We start from the raw sequence: 26,930 nt of genomic DNA, 5'->3' as shown, positions 1-26,930 counted from the left end.
TTCGCACAAAATAATATACGATACACGAGCGGTATGCTTGTTTTCATGTTCTCGGAAATTAAAAAAGCTCAACTACGTTTCGCTTTTTCAATCTTTTCCTCGAACATGAAAACATCAACATACCGCTCTTGTAACGCATATTACTATTAACTATTCCAGTACACCATCTTAGAAATATTAGCAGAACCTATATGGTCTTTGGTATCAAAATCTACAATAGTTTACCTGAGGACATCAAATTTACAAAAAATACTCACAAATTCAGGAATTATATAAAAAGGAAATTAATAAAGTTGTGTCCCAACAATCTAGAGGATACACCCATGAGCCCTTGAAATGAAATGAATAATGTATTTTATATTTGACATATTTTAAATTTAATGTGATGTATATATTTGACCATGTCTATGCATATATTGTGCCTCTTGACAATAAAAGTTCTATTATATTCTATTCTATTCTACAGGGCTATCTTTAATATATATATATATATATATATATATATATATATATATATATATATATATAATTGAGTCTATTAATTGGCACTTAAATTAAACACTATCGTCCAATTTTGCATTTATATAAAATCATATTTTATTCAAATTTAAACAATTTCATAATGAGATGTACTCCGCAGACTCAAACTACGACGACGACCGCGGCGGCGACGACGAGGACGACGACGACGACGAAAACAACTACTACCAGTATTACCAAAATCTCAGTCAGGCACCTTTTGTTTAGAAATACACCACTGATTACAATGCCGCATTGCATGTAACCTCTTGAGTCCTGAGAAAGTAGTATACTATACCATACTTCATACATGATTATGATGTAAGATGTATGTGCAGAGACCCGAAGTATAGTATAATACACCTGTATTTGTGCCCTAACTGTAACCTGCAGAATTTTTTCAGCATTTTTCCTCATGTCAATGACTTCTTTTAATTGCAGATTTATATTGGACTTTTTTTTTTATTTTAACCGGCCAGAGTCCGTTTAACGAAGTCATCTTTGTTTTCCTGTTTTCTTTCATTTGTTTCCTTTTACTTAAACTAATACAAACACAACACCCATGCCCGAGGCGGGACTCGAACCCACAGCCCTTCGGAGCAAGCGGTAGAGACAGTCCGTGCCTCTAGCGCTTGCGCCACCCAGGCCGGCGACTTTAAAAATAAAACAAATGTCTCAGGACCCAGGAGAGTCAAGACTAAATTGAGGAGTTACATACATTATATCTGCCAAAATACACACGCAACTATGCACTAAAAACCCTTATAAATATGCACTAAACATTTAAAAACAAGTTGACTATTGAATGCTTTGTGCATTTCCAACGGTTCAGATAATTTCCAGCTACACTTTTACATTCTAAAAATTATGGTAATATGAGGGACATTTTCACTTGTGTTAATATACTGTAACTGGTTTTGCCGTCGTCGTTAAAACATAAATTAACTCTAAGGACTTTATTTCATGTTTTCTTGTGAAGGGACGCCTTTTTTCAGTTAACACAAGCCTGTAAGTTATGCTAAAAACATTCACTTCGCAGGATGCAACTGGGGAACTTAGAAAGAGGGATCCTTGTAAGTTCCCCAATACTTTGCCCAGAGTTAATCTTCCCCTTCGACATAGATACCACTTCCTGCAAATAACTTACACCACTATTTTTCTGACACACTATAACAAAGTTTTGAGAGAATTTCTCCATGCAATTTTCAGCCTCTCTTCTGCATCTTCAATAACCGTCAAGTAGTCAAGGGTAGGTAGACCCCTGGTCTCCAGTTTTCAATGGCTTTAGTTAGGAAAGATTAGCATGCTGTTAGGAACTCCAGGCTCTCCTGCAGACAAGACTAACTAGTACCGTGCTCTGCATGCCTACAGGTATTACTCGTTGCAACTTAAGAGCCGGTTATTCGTAGTCGTCCGTTTCTGAACTGCGAATCTTTCTTTTCTCCCTCTTGGGGGCTGGCTTAAACCAAGAGCATAAACCGCTAAATATATTGGAATATATTTTTGTGTATCACAAAAAAGTAACATCTAACTGCACTTTAAATTTTACGGTTTAAGTAAGTGATCTGATTACTCTGGAGAAATCGACTTAAAACAGCTCTTCGTATACTAATCATTTCTGATATTACGTTGTTGTTAACGTAAAGTTAGTCGCTTATATTACGATTATACCCAAGTACATCACCTGCTTGTCAAATAGCCAACAGCACCAGGAATGCAAACAGTTCAAGTTCAAGATGTACCACAATCTAGTACATAGTCACGAAGCTCAAAACGTAGGGAATATGCATTCAATGACAGTTGAACTTTAGTTGCTAGCCACTAGGATCGCTACTATCGCACAGTCTATTGTTCCTAGTATTCTCAGTTGCTAACCGCTTGGAGCATTATATCGCGAGAAATGCAAAAAATCAGCTCAATCTTCGTGACTGTATGTACTAAACTGTGGTTGTACGTGTTTCGTAAAACACTATATACAAAAATGTCCCGCAATAGAATGCCGACAAGTCAGCTATGTGTTCTTTGCATCATTCCAAGCACAAGAAACGTATTTAGGAACAGCAACGGTTTGTTGAAAAAATTAGAAATAAGGAATTTATAGTAAGGTAGGTGTCCCTGATATGGCCATGCTAAAGTTTGAGAATTTTTATAGCCGCCATTTTGAAAAAAAAATGTAAACCACTTTTTTCTTACTCGTTCTCAGTCTAATGGACTTCTTAAAACAATTTCCTTTCCCCATAAATGTAGCTTTAATTGTCCAAAATGTCCCAAATTCCAAAAGTCTACCTAGTGGCCATATCAGGAACATGTGCACATGATATGGCCACCCTTGTTCCATGTTATACAAATCGTGATTGTTTTCAGTTTGACAGCGCAGTTGTGCTAAAATTAAATAATTTTGGTGTAAAATGAATAAATATGACACTTAATAATATTTTTTATAATTCAAAAGTATAGTCAAAACAGGTTTTCCCAATAAAAAAATTACGTTGTTTTTCTTAAAATACAAAATTTTTGCGTAATCCCAGCTATAAGGCATGTAAATTTTTCTGGTGAAAAAATAAAAGTGAAATGAACTTGATATGGCCATGGTGCATTTGATATGGCCATATCAGGAGCAGGTAAGCTTTCACGAAAATCGTTTGATTATGAACAACTTGTAAAAGATACGCCATCAACGACAACACCAATCAACAGAACATTAAAACTGAATGGAGTACGATGGTTTTCATGAAACAAGTCTTTGAAAAACATGCATAAAACAAAGGAGACTTACCAGAGAAAAATAAGAAGAGGTCAAATGAAAACCGCAAAACAGGCAACTGACGCCATATTGCTCAACCTGACTGGATGGAAAACGATCAAGTGACATACCAGGATGCCCTTACACTGGACGCTGCTGCAATTTAGCGGATTTTTTGGTTAACTAACTCACAATAGGGGGTTGGCCATAACAGGAACATGGCCATAACAGGAGCACCCACCTTAACTAATTTCATCGCTGAAGTTTCTAGGGGTGCTATTCATAGACATTTCGCTAGCCCGCGCTACGAGCGTGCTAAACTAGCCCTGGCTATCGACTGGTTACTTGTACAGGATTCGTATTATATCACATCGCTAACACTGGTTTATGAATACGAAAAACGTTAGTTCGCTGATCATCCACCGGAAGCCCGCGCTAAGAATATCTATGAATATGGCCCTACGTCTTTAAGTTAGTCTTAGGGGATTGCAGTACTACATATTCATCGTATCGGTGCTCCCAGATTTCCATCATATTTGCAACGTAAACTGAGGTACGAAATCGTAATTTTATTGTCTGCGTGATGTTTCTAATTCAATTACAATTTAGTTTATAGGAATAACAACACTGCGTAAATTTCGGGTGAATTTCGTGGCTTAAAATAGCCATCATGATCGTCGAGACATCCATAGCATTTTCTCCTTGTATAAGATGACTGACGACTCTCATTACAGCATCTGCATATCTTATGTAATTACGCACTCCATTATTTTCAACACAAGCCGGGCCCTTGTATTCGGCTGAGCGCAGTTTGTAGAGAACTTACGTGCCCCTAGGGAAAGAACACTGCTCTAGTGATTTTACTGCCCAACACACTGAATGTTTCTGAGCAATATGAGTGCATTCGTGAGAGTTAATAAATTTTGTTCCAAATCATGAACTGTTTTACACTCGGCATAAAAGTCAATCACAGTAGTGTAGCAAATGGGTAGTTATTAATTGGCAGCGTACCCTAACGCTATTTTCCACTTCGCAGACAAACCCGTGTGGAACGGACTCATATTTATTGGAACGTTGCTGCCTGAAGTGACTCCTACAACACGTAGCTGGGTTGTCAACATCTTATTGCGAGAGACTCGCCTAAGTATAGAGGTTCCACCTTAAGTGTCTGGTTGGTAGCGTTGAAACCGAGCAAAACCTTGAGAAACAATATCCCGCGCTCTCGCGTGGCTTTGGGACGGATTACGCGAATGCATTTCTGATTTTGTTTACGAAAGCGTAACCATTTCATAGAAAAGTAAAGCCTTCCGTTTTTTTAACCACTAGCTTTACGTAATTTTTTACAAAGTAATTCCTACTAGTATCACAGTTTACTACATACAGTCACGAAGCTTGAGTTTTGAGGGTGCTAGAAACAATAGACTGTGACGGTACTATTTTGCATTGCCTGTAATGAGGCGATATTAGCGATCCTAGTGGTGAGCAACTATATAATGTTTGCATATTTACTACTTATTGAGCTTCGCGACTGTATACACTAGACTGTGCTAGTATCTTAAAGTGCATAAGTTTCTGTTCAAAACTTTTCGATTGGTGGTATAATTTTTGTAAACAATAATTATTTTCGTTGAAATGGTCGTTTTTGGAAGCAAAAGAGCATAACGGTCCACATGTCACTTCATCTAATGTAACACATTCATTTTTCAAAATTTCGAGTGAATCTATATATTGTGTTAGTTTTTAAAACGAAGAACCGTTAATGATTTATTATTATTATTATTATTATTATTATTATTATTATTCAGTCAATTTACAATGCACAGTACATTAACATTTTGGGCATTCAATTTCTAGTACTTTAAGAAACCACTGTCCTCTATCCAACCTTTCTGAGATAATGGGGTATGGTGGCCAGTTCCTTTCCCCTCCATTGCATACATCGCTGACTTCAAATGTATGCAAACATTTCTTGTTCTTCCTCTGACACATATCGTCAAGTGAGATGTATAGATACGGAATAAAATTTGGAGCGAGTCTTGATGGGAGTCCATTTGTACGTAGGCAACAATGTCGCACGACTGTTCACAAGTAGCATACATACAGGGGCTCTTGTTTATTGCACATGCGCAGTGTGTTGTAAGCGAAAGTTGTGCAATAATGGAGCTCCAAATTTTATTTTCGTATCTGTACTACCTGATAATAATAGATGAACATATTATTATTATTATTATTATTATTATTATTATTATTATTATTATTATTATTCGTAAAAATTAGAAAATATTCAAAGAAAATTTATATCCTTATGCGTACATAGATTTTTACTTATATCCTCTGCTTTTAACTATGAGGTATTCAGTGAATACTTTAAATGTCGAAGCTTTTACGCTATACGATATGAACTTGATTACATTTTCTTTTGTAAGGTCATCAAGGATAACATTATCTGTGCATCTATCATAAGTAGTGGAGTAACGGTCAGCGCGTCTGGCTGTGAAATCAGGTGGCCCGGGTTCGAATCCCGGTCGGGGCAAGTTACCTTGTTGAGGTTTTTCCGGGGTTTTCCCTCAACCCAATACGAGCAAATGCTGGGTAACTTTCAGTGCTGGGCCCCGGACTCATTTCACCGACATTATCACCTTCATATCATTCAGACGCTAAATAACCTAGATGTTGATACAGCGTCGTAAAATAACCCAATAAAAAACCTATCATAAGTAATGTCAGCTTTAGTATTCCTACTAAAGAATTTAGAGTTCACAAAATTTTCTATACTAGAAATCCCGAAAAGACAAAGTATATGATTATGTCTCGTGACCAGAATATTGTACGAAATGGAAATATAAAAATTGGAGATTTATCCTTCGAAGAGGTGGAAAAATTCAAATATCTTGGAGCAACAGTAACAAATATAAATGACACTCGGGAGGAAATTAAACGCAGAATTAATATGGGAAATGCGTGTTATTATTCGGTTGAGAAGCTCTTATCATCCAGTCTGCTGTCCAAAAATCTGAAAGTTAGAATTTATAAAACAGTTATATTACCGGTTCTTCTGTATGGTTGTGAAACTTGGACTCTCACTTTGAGAGAGGAATATAGGTTAAGGGTGTTTGAGAATAAGGTGCTTAGGAAAATATTTGGGGCTAAGCGGGATGAAATTACAGGAGAATGGAGAAAGTTACACAACGCAGAACTGCACGCATTGTATTCTTCACCTGACATAATTAGGAACATTAAATCCAGACGTTTGAGATGGGCAGGGCATGTAGCACGTATGGGCGAATCCAGAAATGCATATAGAGTGTTAGTTGGGAGACCGGAGGGAAAAAGACCTTTAGGGAGGCCGAGACGTAGATGGGAGGATAATATTAAGATGGATTTGAGGGAGGTGGGATATGATGATAGATACTGGATTAATCTTGCACAGGATAGGGACCGATGGCGGGCTTATGTGAGGGCGGCAATGAACCTTCGGGTTCCTTAAAAGCCATTTGTAAGTAAGTAAGTAAGAAATTCTAAATCTCTTTCTCCGGGTCCATACATACATTACATAGCCTACTATATAATTAAGTGAACAATGGCTTTGTGAACCTTATAGTCCATCTCGTATGTGGCACATCATATTAAAACACGTAGTACATTATACATATGCCCTATATCGAAAATAATTATGTACACTTGACTCAGGTTTTGAAGAAGATGATTTCTCTATTTTCCATGTAAGTAGAAATTTTCCATGTGTTTTTTTCATAGTACAGTGTTCCTGAACTGTTATTCGTTCTGTAGATTAAATTTCCACATTACATGATTTCCAGTAAAATGTATCTTCATTTGTTATTATGAATACTAGCAAATTCTTGGAGTATTGCATTCAACTTCTTGTGAGTAGAGGATTTAACGTTGATAACCGCTCATTAAATTGCACAACTCCACTGCGAACGTTAGCACGTAATTAAACTGCTTCTCCACTGTGCATATTATTGTAATGTAGTGACTCTATTCATCCACCCATAGTTGCGGGAGTACTGTGAGTTGTTTATGTGAATAGAGTATAGTATGCTGGTGCAATAGATCTATATGCCTGCTGCACTCAACCTGAAAACAATGTTTCGGTACGAACTTCGTAACACTGATCACCAGAGACCGGAAGTTTAGGCATTATGAATCATTAAAATAGGCAGGCAGAAAGGCATCATAAATAGCTAAAATAAGCAGGCAAAAAGGCATTATAAATAGCTAAAATACGCAATAAAATGCAATTACAGAAACCTTACACTAGGCCCACAACCTTGCACTTTCCAAAAGGGATTTCGGCAGCAAGAAAAGCTTTACATAAGTCGAATGCAAATTGAGGTTTTCGATTCGATGTTGCAATTACTGTTGGAAGCAAAGAAATCTTCTTCCCAGTAGCCTTGGAAAGTGCATTTGTGCGAGATCGTGCGTATTTGCTTCGTTTCCGCACAAAACCAATCCGCGGAAAGTCTAAAATTCCACATTCAATATTCCCAACCTAACACACGTAATAATTTCCCTCTTCTTACCGCTTAAGTGACATATTGATTTTACTGCTTTAGGCTTTTAACATATTATTTTTAGAGACGTTCAATATAGTAATAATTATAAATTGGAAACTTACCACTGCAATTTCACCTAAATTGCACTGTTAATTATTGTTTTTAAATATTTGCAAAATTAAGTAAACTCTACAACTCCACTAAAGTTACTGCATTCGTGATGCAAGTAACATTAAGGAAGCCGTGAAAAAATAAACAAGATTCCAGACTCATCATAGTCTGGGGAAAAAGAAAACAGACGTATATCACGGCCTGCTGGAGTATAGTAAACACAGAAAACATTTTAAAGCAACAATGTTGAAGATAGATATTTTTGTTTTGCAAATTTGCCGTCATTGAACAGAAACCGAGATGGAGATTTCATTGCAACTAATTAGAAATTCCTCTTTCAGGTATGTAATAAACGATCTTCGCACAAAATAATGTACGATACACGAGCGGTATGTTTTCTTTCAATTCTCGGAAATTAAAAAAGCTCAACTATGTTTCGCTTTTTCAAACTTTTCCTCGAACATGAAAACTTCAACATACCGCTCTTGTAACGCATATTACTATTTTGTGTTTGGTTGTACTGATATGTTGCGATATGAAATATTTAGCTAGCTACAACAATGTCGCAATGAAAAGTGAAAGAAAAATAACGTTAGACCCGCACTCATCGTTGCCTTGTCAAATAACAACAAGCGATAATTAAAACGCTTACTGTTACATATTTTTGCACGGCAGCACTCATTGTTGCAAAGAGAATATGAACTGACTGAAAGACAATAATATACATTCGGTGAAGTCACTTTCATTTTTGCGGTTATAGAAATAAATTATTAAAATATACCTGTAGGTAATATTAATAATAGATTAATAAATAATAGATAAATAATCAAAAAAGGAAAAAAAAAATATGTATTTATTTTGTAAATTAGGCATTTATATTAAAAAAAGCAGAAAAGGGCAACATAAAAATGTGACGTTTGAATCACAAAGGTAGATTTACTTTCAAAATGAAGATAGATTTAACACATTTGAAAAGGCATTCTGCCAAAGTTCCGGTCTCTGCTGATCACATACCTTTCAGACTTCGTGCATTTCAGACAAACACAATGTAATGTGCGATCTGCATGACTCATTTCCTCATTTATGGCAATGCATAACGACATGAGAGCTAGGGAAGAATCAGTCTGTTATAGACCACAACACATATTGAGTATTTGGAATTTGTAACGAAATTAATTCCGCTTGTAATGTAGCCTAGAATCGAAAATCAAAATAATGGGTGGAAACTGTAAAAGCGACCGGCGTTGGTGTGGCTGTCATGCTGTCTGTAGCGTTTGGAAACTTGAGCAGAGCAGAGCAGAGCAGCTGTTGACACAAGACGAGAGGGATTCGAGTCAAACTTAGTATAAACATAATGATTTATGGAATCCGATCCCTTACCCATCCAGAAAACAGAAACTCTCTGCTTACAAAAGCCTGCATTTGTGTTTCTCAGAAAACTTTTCTTCCGTTCCGTTGAAAGTTATCTTTTCGCCATTGGGGATAATATATATGTACGTTCCTTGAATGCATAATGACTGCCCAGACACGGTTTTACGAAATATTATAAATATATTCTCCGTTGTTCCAAATATCCTACAAAGATTTCATTTCACAGTTGAGACGTTGTCTCTTGCAGATGAATGGGTTCTTTTCGATTACCTGTCTAATTGAACCACAATATTCACCAACACAGGAGTCTTCACCGTCATCATCATCATCATTATCATCATCAAGTATGTGCCTCGTTTTATGGTGACAACGCTGTTTAGTTCTTTTAGCACTCTGGTTATTATATTATTTATGTCTTTGTTATATTAAGAATTTTAGATAAGGGCGCAAATAGCCATAGTAGCTGACGCGCCCTTCTTAAACCCTACTCTACTACTCATCATCAAGTAAAGACATGGCTAAGTTAATCATGTATCTTGAGGCCAAACACGATCGTGATATCCTGAATTTCTCTCTTTCCACGTAATTCTTTTGAGCGTTATTCTTGGTACGCCATTTCTTTACCCTTGCGTCTTCATTTCAGTATTTGTCAACATCTGTACATTTTACTGTTGCCTAATTTGCTTCTTACACGATTTAATTTTGTTTTATCAAGAATAATCTCCCTAGAGATTTTGATTTATCTAGAGAAAATCAAAACTCGAGTAAGATTTAATTGACTATTACACGATCAGAAGAAATTATGTAACAATTAGAAGAAATAAAGTACTCTAATGGCCAGTTTTTCCAAGTAATGTTTAATTTCAATTAACAAATGTTAAATTAACAGCTGGTTTATTTTTAACGTTTTGTTAAGATGTTTTCCATTTTTCCAACATAATTTTGTTTAAAATAACCAACACTTAACTTTAACTGTCGTTAATACTATTCTAACTACTCAGCAGCAGTTGGTAATGAGTTTGCATATATAAGACAACTTCTTATTGGCTGATATTATTATTTAAATTCTGTACTGTAGAGTAAGTCATGAAACATGTGTAAAATCGTAACCTGTTACAGTAGCCATGATTCATACAGTGCAGAGAGTTGATAAATGAAAGTTGCATTGACTACTATTGAATAATAATAATTATTATAAGTATGGTTATATTTTATAATGATAAATATGAATTTCTGTTTACAAAAATCTCAGCATTATGACCACCAGGTGACAATAATTACAGGAATGTGTGTGTAGTCAACTGTACACAAAACTCCGAGGAGAATTCCGTATCATATAAAATTCTCTAATTCAGGTCCATGTATAAATTATATGTAATTTTGTCCTAAAGAAGCAATTGCTGCTGAAACATGTTATTATTTACTCACTGCGTATTTTGAAGCTCTATTGACATCGGCTATAGTTGAAGAACCAGTAACATAGAATCTAGAGTTAATAGTAGCTGGTGAATTGGAACAAGTGGCCTATTTCAACTAGGTAACATACAACTGAGTTTTATTTTAAGACATGAAAGTGATTATTATAACTACATACCGGCACCTAAGAAATATTAGTAAATTAATACATAATGTGCATTCAAACAACGAAACTGAATTGGTATATTAACTTTCACTTATTAGAATTATATTATAGCTAGCGATAAGATATGTTTGCACTGGCTTAAAAACAGGAGCGAAAGAGCTGGATTCTTGGAATTTATAATCTTTTTCTTTCCGATGGAAATTTAATTTTCCAGCAGGATAATCACCCCGCGCACACCGCCATAAACGTTCAAAGACGGTTCACGGAAAAGCATGAAACAGAGGAGGACTGACAAATATCGAGACATTCCACCTCAAAATCCAGATCAGTTCTGGGATGAAGTTCTGATTACCCGGGAAGATTTCGCTAAGGACCAGAACTACTTCCGCGATCTGATGGACTCAATGCCCCGAAAATGCCAGGCAGTGATAGACGCCGGTGGCATGTAGATAATGTATTAGATCCACATGTGTATTTCTTTTATTTTTCTTTAATTTGTTTGTTTATCTTTGTTTTATTTCGGGAAGAAAATTGATCTCCCAAAAGTTTTTTAAATTCTCCTAGTGGAGCCAGAGTTGCGAAATAATTCGTTCCAGTACACAAAATTGAAGAAAAGAAGAAAGGCAACATGTATCAAAATTAGTTACGTTAATAAAAAAAGTTATTGCCGGAAATCGAACACGGGCCCCTGTGATGGCAAAGCCAACTCGCTACTGACTACTCCAACGGAGAGCTATGACGTAACCAACGCGACGAGGCACATATAGCTGCTCGGCTTGAAGTCTACGGAGACAACTCGCATACAAACGTACTCCTGTAAATATTTTAATGTACAGTACTAGTTAATGTTTCATTTGGACAGATTTACCGAAGCTTGGTGAAACCGGCCCTTACTCTAAACATTCCTCAAAGAGAAACATTACATGTTATTTTCACAACTTTTGTCTGAACAGCTGTGCTGTTATCCGCCATGTTTAACTATTTGTTAAATGAGTTAACGGCCTGAAATCCTACATTTAAAGTTAACAAACGGTTAAGAATCTGTTAAGCCAAACTGGTGTTGAACAAATGGTAAAACTGTATTTAACAAACTGTTGACGGTTTAACAGTCGTTAAGTGTTCTAACAGTACTTGGACAAACCGGCCATAATACAATGAAATTTTGACTTACTGAAATGGTAAACTGTCTTGAAAATGTATTATTATACCATCTCATCATTAGAAATATTCCGCTAGATGGTAGTACTGTTTTATGATGAGCTGTTCTCTTAGTCTACTAGTCGTTAAAACTTAACTAAAGAATATTGCTGGAGAATCTTTTAAGTGTAGTGTAAATATTCGTAATTTAAATATGTATTGTATTGATTAAGAATGGTTGAGTGGAAAAGAAGGCCTTACGTCCTTAACTCTGTGCCAGCGAAAATAAAACATTCTATTCTATTCTGTTCTTGTTACCAGTTGTGCCAAATATACAATCTTCATTGAACTCTATGTATGATTAGGCCTACTAGTCAAGAAAGCTTTGTTGATTCAATTTCATTTTTATTCAAACAGTTGCATTCCACTTCAATTATCAATAGATATTAAACACTCACTGATACGTGATTATTCATAATTTCATACAGCAGAAGCTGTAACATAACCTAAATAATATAAAGAAGATAAATGATAGAAACTTTTAAATTAAGGATGAGGAAATAAACATGGATCATTTTGAAAGGTAAAAATATTGAAAGTACAATGTTGGGAAACAAAGAAACAAATGCTAGGGAGATGATAAAACAAACAAATGCTAGAGAGATGATAAAAAAAACAAATGCTACGGAGGGGATAAAAATTGTAGGATAAGCAGCCATGATTGGTTGCAACACGTCGTTCCGTACCGTTTTATTGTTCAAAACTAGTATGACATAGTAAAAGTGTAATAGTCAATAATAATAATAATAATAATAATAATAATAATAATAATAATAATAATAATATTTAGTGTCTTATCTTGTTTTCTGCTCGCTCTTAAGAATCCGAGAACATCAGGGAGGAATTTGTGATATGTTCATTTCATATAGACCTAATACATCATTATGAAATATATTCGGAATCGTTGAGATGATGATATCTTTTTTCTGAAGCTTTAAAAGGTATTCCTTATTTTTGGTTCAGACGACCAATATTTTTGTTAAATTATTAAAACTAATGATAATTATTATTTTTTAATTAAAGATGTTGCAGGATTGGTTATCCTAATTATATTATTAACGATTTTATCACTAAAAGAACCGTGTTTTAGGAAGAATTTTAGAAGTCAGTGAACATGTCCACAACCGATTCCTGCAACATTGACACCACAGAAAATCCTAGGTGTCGAAAATTGGGCGGAAAGCTGTCAACTAAGCTAAGCTTCGGCCGCTGTATTGCTATTGTTTTGGAGTCTTTATTTACATACAAGTGTAAAGTAATACGCGTCATATTTTTGAATAAAGTAATCCTGACTTTAGAAATAATTGAAAGTTTTACATATATAAGGTTATTCAAAAGTAAGTTCCCATTTTGAAACAGCTGTATGTTCTATACATATCAGCAGTTTGGTTTCCATATAGGTACCATTACTGTTTAGAAGTTTTGGGGTTGCTTATCGATGCGTGTTTCGTTGCTATGGTTACTGTGTCACGCTTGTATAAACAATAATTTTTGTTCAAAATACAGACGGCATTAGGAGAGTAATTTTAATCATTTTTACAATGGTTTCCCCTTTCCATGATATCAAGGTTACTATCTGGTGTGGTTTTACATTACAGTTCATAATAGGACCTTATTTCTATGAAGGAATTGAAAATGGACAAAAAAACAGTCACGATAACCGGGCAGCGATATTTTCAAATGTTGTAAGACTTTGCAATATCAGCTTTACAGAATCATGTAATCGAAAACATTGTTTCCATGCAAGACGGCGCTCCACCTCACATACACAATAATAATAATAATAATAATAATAATAATAATAATAATAATAATAATTTATTTAACCTGGCACAGTTAAGGCCATACGGCCTTCTCTAACACTCGACCAGGAGTAAAACTGCATTACAAAAACACTACAAATTTACAAAGAACACTACAATTTTACACACGAAACTGAATAAGATAATAATAATAAAATGTAAACAACAAGTAAGTATAAATCAGACATAATATATAACATACAGAAAGAAAGAAAAAAGCATAATAAAATGTGAACAGCAGGTCAAAATAAATGAGACATACGAAGTATAAATAATGTAGAAACACTATTGAGCAACACATTTAGTGATCGTGTAATTCGTAGGCAATTTTCCAAACAGTTGGCCTTCTAGGTCACCAGACATATATCCAGCTGAATACTGGTTATGTGATTATCTAAAAGAAAAGGTATTTCTTAGTAGACCTTCTACGCGTGAGGAACTGAAACAGTCAGTATCGGATGACACTGAAAACATCCCTAGGAATGTGCTTACTAATGCCGATTATAACATAGAAAAAAATACTGTTTTTATTGAACAACACGGTGGTGGTCATATTTCATTTCTTCGTGTTTTAATAAAATCCCATTTCTTTACGAACAAATTGGTGTTTTTATTTTTGTGGAATATAAAAATTTAACAAACTTATTACCATTTCATGATGGGAACTTTCTTAAGAATAACCTTATATATTTATCATGCTATCGCGGTGGCCAATACACTTAACTTACAGTGAAAGAAATGTGATTACACAACATGAAAATAATATTTCTTTTAAATGTGCATTTTCCCGAAAAGACAAAGTATATATTTATGCCTCGTGACGGGAATATTGTACGAAATGGATATATAAAAATTGGAAATTTATCTTTTGAAGAGGTGGAGAAGTTCAAATATCTTGGAGCAACAGTAACAAATATAAATGATACTCGGGAGGAAATTAAACACAGAAAAAATATGGGAAATGACTGTTATTATTCGGTTGAGAAGCTTTTATCATCCAGTCTGCTGTCAAAAAATCTTAAAGTTAGAATTTATAAAACAGTTATATTACCTGTTGTTCTTTATGGTTGTGAAACGTGGACTCTCACTTTGAAAAAGGAACATAGGTTAAGGGTGTTAGAGAATAAGGTGCTTAGGAAAATATTTGGGGCTAAGAAGGATGAAGTTACAGGAGAATGGAGAAAATTACACAACACAACTGCACGGATTGTATTCTTCACCTGACATAATTAGGTACATTAAATCCAGACGTTTGAAATGGACAGGGCATGTAGCACGTATGGGCGAATCCAGAAATGCATATAGAGTGTTAGTTGGGAGGCCGGAGGGAAAAAGATCTTGAGGGAGGCCGAGACGTAGATGGGAAGGTAATATTAAAATGGATTTGAGGGAGGTGGGATATGATGATAGAGAATGGATTAATCTTGCTCAGGATAGGGACCAATGGCGGGCTTATGTGAGGGCGGCAATGAACCTCCGGGTTCCTTAGAAGTCAGTAAGTAAGTAAATGTGTATTTTTCGAATAAAATTATATCTAAATTTGTCATTATCATACCTACACAATTATCGGTAAAATATAATAGTATACATTTTCAATAGAATTTAGTAAATATAGACTATTTCGAAACAACGTAAATACAGTACATTGCCATATTCAGGAATGTCTTGTTTTCAAATTCAGTGAGAGAATTGAAAGGGAAGTTGCATAAAATGACTAAGAATGTTTTGTATCCACTTACTCATTTACAACTACCCAGGTCATAGTAATCATATCTCCACTACGAGTACATCAATGAATAATTACTGGTAATAGATTTTATTCACAAGGTGTTTAGATCTTGTTTTCCATGGAGGCATAAAAACCTGAAACCAGTCCTGCTGGTAGAACCCTGCCTTATTTCATGTCTATCCTAAATATGATTTTATGTGCAGTTTCTCTGGACCACGGGAACCTCATCTACACAAACCCAATTATCGACTTGAAAGCTTCACACACGTGGATAAATTTAGAGCCGGGAAAATGAATCCCTTGAGGATATTCCAAAGCTTGACTATGGGAAACGATTATCGAGGTAGAAAAGTACTTCCGTAGATTGCAAAAATGATGTATCGCTGCCACGGCATAGTCGTTGCTTCAAGTCAGTAGGAGGAATGCTCATCTTGTTCATAACATTAAAAAACGCTTTATATTGCATACATTTTAACTCATTTCGTGGAGGAGAGAATGTAAATCAAACAAAATAATTAAAACTTTCACCATGACACTGGTATGTACTGAGTGTTCAGTTCAAAGTGTGTCATGGCTCGCTGTATGCCGTCATATGGCTAGTCGATGAGCCTAGAGAATTCAATATTCTTACACTTCCGCAGAGGTGTATTACCTACGTGTCAGAGAAGTTACATAGCAAGTACGGCGTTCATTCTGAAGAGTACTTACTGATATGTACGGTAACGCCAGTAGTAGCAGGAATGTGAACTGTTTGGAAACATGTACTGAGGTGGGTTTTTTCTTACTGTCGGGATATGGGGAGAGGGTTAAGACAATTTCTTACGTATTTGTTGACATTAACTTCTACGGTCAACATGGACACGTAGCATTTGATTTGTATTGCGGAATGTTGCCGTACGCAACCGATGGTAACAAATACCCTGCGTACGACTTGCTCGCGCAAAACACAGTTCGAAAGAGGTTATGGTAGCACACAGACTTTACAGACTGCCATCTGTTGCTACGACGTTCAAGTTATACCGTACACGCTCTCAAGTTCAGATTTAACGCCTTGATTAGTAGGCAACTTCTCTGACATAAAAGCTGAAACTCGCTTCAAATCGCTGACTCACAACAGTGATGTCATGACACTCTTTGAAATGAACACCCAGTATGTTGTCTATATGAAGTTTAACACCTTTCTCTTCTTTAATTTATTTCAGGTTATTATTCATTATACCATACCGCTACGTTGCTGCGTAATCTAAGGCGTCATGACTTGGACTACCGTTAAGTTACAGAATGAGCATTGGTTCGATTCTTAATGGGGAAGATATTATCGTAAGAAACTTCGTGGAGCGTAAGGATCTGGAGCCCATCCAGAATTTGTAAAGAATTTGGGAGTTAGAGCATGTAGCAAAATGCGGTTTCCCAAGCCATCTGTTGAAGGATCATCCTGTCAACTACACGTTACTTCCATACGTGTCGGCTGATAGTTCATCTTTGTTGAGACATGTAGAAGTGACGTTACAGCCAGCTTGTAGACCCTGGCCTTCCATTGGCTATTACGAAACGGGATTTATTGTTATTCATTATAACACATGAGTTTAAAACTTTCTTAATTTCTTATTTATAGTTACTGAAGTAAGGAAAGATTAGGAAAGTTCAGGAAAACGCGGAGGGTTTGGAATTGAATGGGTTACATCAGCTGCTTGCTTATGAGGATGACGTGAGTATGTCAGGAGAAAATCTAAAACCAAATAGGGAAAGCGCGGGAATGTTACTTGAAGCAAGTAAGACGATAGGTTTTGAAGTAAATCCCGAAAAAACGAAGTAGGCTATATGAGTAGACTTATGTCTCGTGACCAGAACATAGTACGAATTAGAAATTAAAAAATTGGAAATTTAATCTTTGAAAAGGTGCAAATTTAAGTACCTTGGAGCAACAGTAACAAATATAAATGACACAATGCAGAATTGCACGCATTGCATTCTTCACCTGACATAATTAAGAACATTAAATCCAAACGTTTCAGATGCGCAGAGTACGTGGCACGTATGGGTGAATGTAGGAATGCATATAGATGTTATGCGAAATGAAACTGATTAATCAGCAATCAGTCTTTTTCACCGATATAATTCGAATATTCAGTTCAGTAGCACTCATTGTCAACACCAGTTCTTTATACATAAATTTCACCTAAAGTGAAACATTTACGAAAATTAAAATTACTAATTGTTAATTTTATATAAACTCCTAAAAGTTCTAAACTGGAACTTATAAAGTCCTAAATCTCCTTTTTTTAAGCACACAAAATTCCGTTCCCTAGTGCTGTCTCAGTATTCGTTGAGAAATATGCATCACGCAACTCGATGTTCACTGCCTCAATTGCCGCGTACTTACAGGTGGCTCACACTGTTTTGTGTTGTTGCTTCGCTACCAAAAGAACAAAACCGCGAGGCAAACAACAAGCGAGGCTGCCGTGAGAAGCGGTCGCGCGTGGCAGGCTTGTTTCGCGGAAGCGTGGCTTAAGGAGTCACCTCATAAAAAGTTCTGATGTTGACATTGACTACATAACCGCTCCACTGCTGCAGACAAATGCTACACTCGAGTTTTCTTTAGTTGGTTATTTAACGACGCTGTATCGACTACTAGATTATTTAGCGTCGATGGGATTGGTGTTAGTGAGATGGTATTTGGCGAGATGAGGTCGAGAATTCGTCATAGATTACCTGGTATTCGCCTTACGATTCGAGAAAACCTCAGAAAAACCCAACCAGGTAATCAGTCCAAACGGAGATCGAACCCGCGCCCGAGCTGAACTTCAGATCGGCAGGCAAGCACCTTAGCCGACTGAGCTACGCCAGTGGCTCGAGACTAGTGTTCAATTCCCGGTTTTTCAAATCGAAACATAAGTTGGGGCTGATTTCTTCACGGTAATTTCGTTTCTTCTGACATCCAATTATTTCTCCATTACCATGTCGTCATAGCCCAGTGAAATAGTATCACCGCCTTGTCAGCTTCACTATGACAAATCCTCCTGTAAGCAGTTGGACGCTTCATATGTGACAAGGAACTTCAGCTGAATGTGGATTACTACACTGTGTTCACAAATTATCGGACGATTATATAAATTACAGTATATTTTCACTAATATTGAATAGACAGATATGATATTATCACAATTTAAAAGAGGGATATTTCAAGTTTCGTACTGCTATCTAAGTTCCATTTGTTATTTAGCGGAAAACGTGTACATCATTATTGGATAAATGGCTATCCTATCAACATACCATAGCTGCTCCATTGTGCGCGATGTAACAGTGCTGTTACCATTCTCCGCCTGTTTCAACACCAATTTGGACGTGATGGTCCTCCCATATCGTCAATCCGAAAGTGGTACGAAATGTTTTGCTAACAGAGGATGAATCTGTCAATAAGGAAAAAGACGTGCGGGGCGACCTAGTGTTACTGAAGAGACGGTCGATTGAATGCGTGAAAGTTTCATGCGGAACCCTCAGCGGGAAGAGCTAGTCGACAACAGACAACGCTTTCAGCAAATGGTCACTGGCCACCCCGTTCACCGGATCTCACAATGTGTGATTTCTGCTTTTGGGGGTTCGTCCTTCTACTTCAAACAACTTTGCAGGAATTGGGAAGGCGAATTAAAGTCCCCATCAGGAACGTCACACAAGACATGCTTGAGAGGATTGGCGAGAATGGGATAAACCCCTGGAATCTGCCGTGTCACACGTGGAACACACATGGAATGCATTTAAGGTCAAACTTCATGTGGTAATATAATGTGTTTCTGTTCAATATTAGTTTAAATATAGATCAATACTACAAAATCCTATAATTCTGTAACAATTTCTGGACACTAAATATAATGGAGGCCTGGAAACTGATAGCATCAAAATGAACTAACTTGACGGAACAGATTTCGGACTGATGACGCGTTTTTTCGACTTTGCAGTTGGAACAGCATCAGTTGTGGACGGGACAGCCGCTGGCAGTGCTGAGGGGGCGGCGGACGCAACTGCACCGGAGCACAGGCTTCTATGCGCATGCGCTACGCAGCCACGGCTTCCTCGTGCGCGTGGAGGACACAGCTGTGCCGACAGGTAACGACAACCCGGCAAAGGCTACAGGCTACACCCACCTGCGATACAAGTGCTAGGATTTTTTTTTTTTTTTTCGGAATCGCCAGACCACAGTATAGAGAACATACAGTAAAGACACCTAAGCCATTTCGTGGGAACAAATTCTGAGTGCGCATGTCACGAAACCGGGTGTATTATCTGGAACCTCCACCAGATGGATTCCATGTACGACAGGGCTGGCATAATTTAATATTAACTGAAAACATGCATTACTCATCCTTCAACAATTTTAAAGACATGAGGCAAAGGAATGGCAATATAACTATAATAATTATTATTTCCGTATGCAATCATCATGAAAATATTCACTAATTGACGCTAATGTTCAAGTCACTGTTTGAAGCTTATGTTGGTAACATTAATCCAAGTACAACATAATACATCATGGCGTCCGTTGCGGTGAAGTGCGAACATGAACGTCAACAATGGATATAAGTATTTTGACTTCCTAGCGACATAATATTAATGGTAGATAATATACATACAAGATTACTGGTATTAGTGACCAATAAAATAAATAAATAAACATTTTACTAATATTTTGATAGTGGTTTGATACTATAATCTTTTCGCTGTAAGAAAAATCCTAATGTAAACAATAGCACGTGACTGAAGTGAGGCTTCATTGGCCGCTGTTTGGCGCCATAGATTCTCAGTACGTCTTCCCGCCTACTGTTGTACATTCTGTTTCATGTTAAACAATTCCCGTTATTCGTCAAGTAAGCCTAACCTCACTACTATGCATTCGTTTGCTTAGGAAACATTTACATTATAATTACTGCAATTAAATTATTTTTAATTTTTATGTCTTCACAATGGACAGTTGAGGATACAGAAGCCATACTTCAGTACCACGTCCTTACGTGAACAACTATGAGCTCAAGTGACGCCAGCTTATGACAAGAACAGACTACCTCGGTATTACTGTTGGTATTCATCCGCGTTCATAGTACATAACAAAATATAAAACTAGCTTTTCTTTTACATAGCGTTTTACACATGAGTGAAGTTAAATGTTTCATCGTATTTAACAGCTAGAATTATTTTTTTTTTTTTTGAAATAATACAAGATTGTGGTTTCCAAATGCGAACTATGTTTCCTGCGTCATATGAGTGTTTCGACGGGGAGCCAATCACGGGTATGACAGCAACGTGCTTATGTTTACATTAGGATTTTTCTTACAGCGAAAACAGTATAGCGACATAGTTGGATTCATTGAGAACTAGACCTTACTGAGCTTGAATTTAGTACCAACAACATCAAAGGTGCCCCCCTACTGATTCTTCTTATACTGTGGCCAGACAGAAGGGCTTGCATTGCAGCTCTGTAAACTTCTTATGATGAAGAGATCCCAAGTTCACAAATCTTGTCTCTGACACTGGGAAATAATCACAAAGTGCTAAATCGGGGGATACTGTGGAGACACTGTGGCGTTCTGTTTACCGACGTCACGTAGGACAAGAAATGAGAGTTTTGTTGCTTCTTTGGAATGCAATAGAAGTCAATTAGGCCTACAAGCATAATTGAGAATTCCAGATGCATTTAATTCAGTATTAATTATAGATCCATATGATATCACAATACTGTACATTCTTAAATTTTGTTCAAACATAATCTACTGCAGCCGTGGCGAAAATGTGATCGTGCGCAGAGCCACTGTGTAACATGCAACGTGTAGATCACCTATGGAGGGAGGCGGGCATCCGAAAGGGGAAGTGAAGCAACTGTCTGACTTATTAACGGATTTTCATTTTCCTTACGTCAAGCACTTAAATATAATTTGATGCAGTATAAGGTTACAAACTAACGTTTAGTACGTACAACGAAGAAAGAAATGAACAAGAAACATAGAACACATTATCACAACCTATTAACTATCTTCAGAATGTCTTTGCGACAGAATTTCAAAATCAGGAATTATGTCACTTACTGCCAGTTATAGTTGATCACGAAGGTATTTGTCTGTCAGTCGTGATCTAAATTTGATTTTTACTATTTTAATTGTTGAAAATAATTTTTCACAAACGTAAGTTGTAGCGAACATGGCTTCAACAGAGCAAGCGAAAGAACGAAGTTTCGGATATTTTTTTTTTGGCAAAGATTTGAAAAGTTCAACATTTGTCAAGTCCTTACATCTAGCTTTCATTTAACATCACATTGTAAATCTGTGAGTTTAAATTGAAGATCCAACCGCATCTTTCGTACATCTGCTGAAAAAGGATCGAGATAATAATAATAATAATAATAATAATAATAATAATAATAATAATAATAACAATAATAATAACACAACCTTTTAAGGTTTCATGAGTGACATGTAGTATAATGTCGTTTTATGTTATACAACCGTTTTCCTCGTAATACTTGTGAACAGATCCTGCATTTAATATTCTCATCATATTGGCAGCAAAAAAATGCGTCCTCTCATACTACTTGAAACTTTCGTTTTTGTACAGGTACATATTTCGAGAAAGACATTGCGACGATACGCCACTCGGAGGTCAGAGACAAATACGAATGGAACGGAGTTTGACTCCAGTGAGTGAGAGGGTGGGGGTTGGAGGAGGTAGGAAGTAAGAAAAATGCATAGCTATCATTGCGAGCCACAATGTGCTCGCGAGTCACATTTTCGCCACGGCTGGTCTACTGACATCGGCACTGTCGGTGCTGCTTTATTGTATTACAACAACATTCGTATGAGTTATCGCTAATTTATAATACTCTTGCGTCATGTCTATCATATGTTTGATTTGAATATTGTTGAGGTTCTGAAAAATAGCCCGGCGTTGATAAAATTAATGGGACCGGCACTCAGCAACACTTTATCACACCATATCGAACCCATGATCAGATGTAATAGGCCACGGTTAGGTAGCGAGTCGAATTTCTTATTGCTTAAACTGCGACCTTAATAAACATTTGTAAGATTTTGCGATACAAAGGTTCCAGTTGTGAGTGTAGGGCCGGAAATCATTTTATTTCGCTTGTAAAAGTAAATTAAGAAAAGTGTGTATCTTATACAACATACACATACAGAGCGTTCGCCTACGGGTGGGGCCAGGAAAGCGGCCTGCCTGCGGTGTCGCTTGCGGGAATCGTCTATCCGTAAGCTTCCGCTTTCTATACTATACTCTGTAGGGTTTTAATTTTAAAGTTTAGCAGCAATAAAGACTGATATTTTTGAAACACTAACTTCCTGTGAAACACGTCTTAGAGATTTATTAGGAGAGCGTGTAAATGATGCACTGATTCATCAATTTTTTCTCCCATCAATACTCTTCGTTTTCGCTTAGGAATTGTAGCATTTATCGACCCTGTTGTCCTTCATTTGTTAACAAGACGTCTAACAGTTTCTCTACCCTGAATTGGAGCACCCGGATATTTCACTTCAAATTTCTACGCACCTCTCTACATGACTCTGTTTTCACATATGCATCATACATAAAAACTCTCTGTTCAAGCGTGAATTTTGCGTTTTGCATTGTTAACAAATTTTACACACACGCTGAATATTTAAGCAACTGTGTCAAGAAACTGCACTGTACGTGTTAAATACTGCAACATCTGGCTCACATCTGATAACTTGTCGACCTTGATGTCCTTGATTGTCGAGCGTGTCTCAACAACTGCACGCACAAAGCGGCGTATCAGTACATGCCGCTTTCCTGGCCTCACCCGTAGGCGAACGCTCTGTATGTTTTTGTGTGAATCAAACCGTTCGTGGTTTCCATGTGTGTAAATATGATAAAAGAGATGAAAATTTCCGAAGACGTGTCCAAAATTTTTATATTAGTTCACGTGTATATAAATATTTCATGGTAATACTCGACGTCATCTCACTGGTTATTAATTTCGTCGCAGTCACAAGAGCACCGTGTCCATGGAAATAACAAAGCGCTAAGCTTTGGTTTTTTTTTTAATCGACGCATGCGAGGTGCGAGACCCGCTTCGCACAAATCCGGACTACACGAGAGATAGTGAGTGGTTTCTATAGCTGCGAAGTACGAGATCTGCGCACCTCGCAGCTATAGAAACCACAGACAGCCAAGCTACTCTTTAGAACGGAGTTTGTTCAGGAACAAGGTAGCAGCAGACAGCGTGACTTTCATACTACGACTTGAGCATAAATTTGTTAAAAACAAACGTTTTAAACAAATTTCTTTCTTATATTTATGCTCGACTATGCCGAAATGTAGTAATTATACACCTGGTAGTAGCCCTTTAATGCGCCTCATTAAAGTACACCTATTCATTATAGTTCAGTTGTTCGGCCAATGAGAAATCACCATTGTAGCATTATAAAACTGCAAGTATCGATTACAGTATTCTCGGATATGCATTCGAAAGACAACTAGCGAAAAGTCACGGAGGCTGGAAATCCAATACTGTCGCAGAAGGTTATGTTCTGTTACTATAATAATTAGCGTTAATTGTAAATAATATTCAAATAAATTCAATTTGTCATCTCGTTTTTCAATTCTAAATCAATTTCCAGGTTATATCAAAAATAATATTCATGTTATTCTCTAGATTATATCAAGGTCAATGACATTCGTTCCTCGGAAAAAATCAATACTTTCGCGTCTGCGCACATCTCACAATTTAGAAGGTCAGTTCCCCTCCTCACTTACATAACCATAACATGAATACTTAAGAATAATTTCGAGTTAGAAATATGGTCGAGCTTAAAAAGTCGTATGAAACTTGCCTATAATGGTAATTAAGACGCTCGTATGAAAATTATGAAACTCACTTGCGCTCGTTTCATAAACAAACATACTCGCGTCTTAATTACTACCATTATAGGCTCGTTGCATAATGCACTATTATATACACAGATATCACCACCAACAAAAATTTTCGAGATGTCAACTTCTTTCTTCGACTCACTGAGGCGGCTCCGTGCACAGGAATGCGGTGACATACTCAAAGAAAATTGTGCCTGTCCCTTTGTGGTTTGCTAAGTTTCCAGTTGATATCAGCGTCAAACAGCTGAGAATCTAAGATACCCCATATTAAGCACCAACCCATATTAGGCTACTCTCATCTATATAAAGAATGGGCAGAACTTCAGGTATGGATTCTTCATATTTATAGAAGAAAAATGGTTACATCAATATGGATCCGGAAATGCTTGGTTTCAGAATTATATGGCTTGCAAGTATTATGACAGTGCATTCCAGTACGTTTCTTTGCTGCAAATATTTTCTTCCATTCTGTTTACTTTATAAATTATTCAAAATGTCGACCTTCTGCCTGAATACAAGGCTCAGCTCGTCGTCTCATCGAGACCCGAACATATTTCGAAATTTCTGTCGTATTTTTTATTGTCTAACAGCTTTGCAGAATCTGCTGACCGAAGAGTTCCGTCATTTTCCATTCTCAGGAGTCGAACACATCAACGATTTTAAGTGCCCTCGCAGAAATAAATGCAATGGGTTAAGATCTGGTGAGCGTGCAGGTCAAGTATGTTTTTATCGTAATCCCAACATACTTTTAAATAATTATTTTTACTAAGGATGCCGAAATTATATTTACCCACTTTTTCGAATATATCTACGAGTAGATCTTGACTATTAAGAAAATCTGTCAAACAAGAAAAGAAAGACTGCACTTATAGACACGTCTCTAAACACAAACTAATAGTAAAAGATCATATCTGCACTCTTCTACAATTTCTATATACTGTAGAGACCTACTAGCACCTTAGATTGAAAGTTGAGTAAGAGGCACTATATAACAAGCACTGAGATACCACGAAACTCTACAAAAGCGGCTGCAAAAAGGAGAACCGAAGGATTCTTAAACAAGTTTCGAGATCAAATCGAAAATAGATTAGCAATTAAATTATAAAATATAAATATTGGAGATGCTAATCAAGTCAGAAAAATATCAATGATGTAGAAGAAAGTTTTAGTATTAACTCTAAAGATGTAATGATAATGAAGTAACAGAAAAAGAAAAATACACAAAGTAATGAACGCAATAAGCATGCATCAGAACACGTATTTAAAAATGTAAATGACAAGTTTTACTCCGTCAGGATAATATATATTTACAAAACCATCTGATACGGTAAATACAGCAAATATAGCTCTGCAGAACAAAGCATGAAATATGCTGACCTGATTAATATCCGTATCCATTATGAAGGGAAACATAATACTTCAAAACAAGAATAACAATAAACATAACATTACCAGTGTAGAGATGCCACCCTTTTCAGCGAGTTATCAGTAATCCCATAGTAAGAGTGTGCATGCAAAGTCAAATGTAAAGCACATTATATAATTCTATGTTACCTATCATTACTCAGAAAAGTGCTTCGTGGCATGTTTAGAGTCTTCAAGCATACTTCTCCCTGCGATGCCATTTTTATCTTCTGGGTCAGAAATGATTAGAGTGTTGATGCTTTTATTGTAGGCCTCAATTCTATCTGAATTCTACTCACAACACTGAGGACTCTTTTTGCAAGAGAATAACCGTGAGGCACACTTAGAAGTGCAAACACAACCTAATGTTTTATACTAACTTTCATTTCTAAAATCTCCAGTTTTGGTCCAATTTGCATCTATTCCAGGAACGTCAGGAAAAATAAGGCACTGGTAAAGGCTGGTTCACAATAAACCGGGAACGGAAACGACAACGAGAACGAGAACGGAAATATTGTTAAAATAAATGTATTTAAATGTGAGCATTCAAAATTAACTTTCACGTTCCCGTTCCCGGGCCCCGGCAAGCTTCTCGTTAATTGCGAATGCTCATATTTAAATACATTTATTTTAACAATATTTCCGTTCTCGTCCCCGTTGTCGTTTCCGTTCTCGGTTTATTGTGAACCAAACTTAAGCTGCAAATTCCTCTTCAAGTCTGTCATGTTCACCTACATAAACCAAATTTTGGAATATAGGTATAAAATATTCATTTTCTCTGTGTGAAATATCCTTAACTTCTGCATCTTCAAGAAATTGTCCCACTTGAAAATTTATTTACATTTTTTTTCCTTCCCTTTTCGGAAGATACACGATGAACCGTAAGTAATGTCATTAATTCTGGTGGAAGATTCCTTCAGTAAAGAGCAACAAAATGTCAAATAACATTTTGCTGTGTTTTGGATAGTTTTCCAGAAAAACTTGCATTTTAAAATACATGAATTATGAGAACGTGCAACGTTGCAATCAGTAGGGAGCGCCCATTAAGTTGTGTTGCTCTGAA

General features: G+C 36.5%; 1 protein-coding gene across 2 annotated transcripts in view; it reads left to right on the top strand.

Moving 5' to 3' along the window:
• Positions 1-26,930, top strand: part of LOC138707587 (cadherin-like and PC-esterase domain-containing protein 1) — a 496,436-nt gene that overhangs the window by 298,161 nt on the left and 171,345 nt on the right. For both annotated transcript variants that reach the window (XR_011334282.1, XM_069837194.1), the window contains exon 4: positions 19,528-19,675. Coding sequence is in view for 1 of the 2 variants with exons in the window: in XM_069837194.1 (XP_069693295.1) it covers positions 19,528-19,675 (148 nt within the window). In the remaining variant the exon portion in view is untranslated. The remainder of the gene's footprint in view (positions 1-19,527; positions 19,676-26,930) is intronic.

Source organism: Periplaneta americana, chromosome 10 (assembly GCF_040183065.1).
Source record: "Periplaneta americana isolate PAMFEO1 chromosome 10, P.americana_PAMFEO1_priV1, whole genome shotgun sequence".
Classification (NCBI taxonomy): Eukaryota; Metazoa; Arthropoda; class Insecta; order Blattodea; family Blattidae; genus Periplaneta; species Periplaneta americana.
This window is presented reverse-complemented; position numbering and strand designations above follow the sequence as displayed.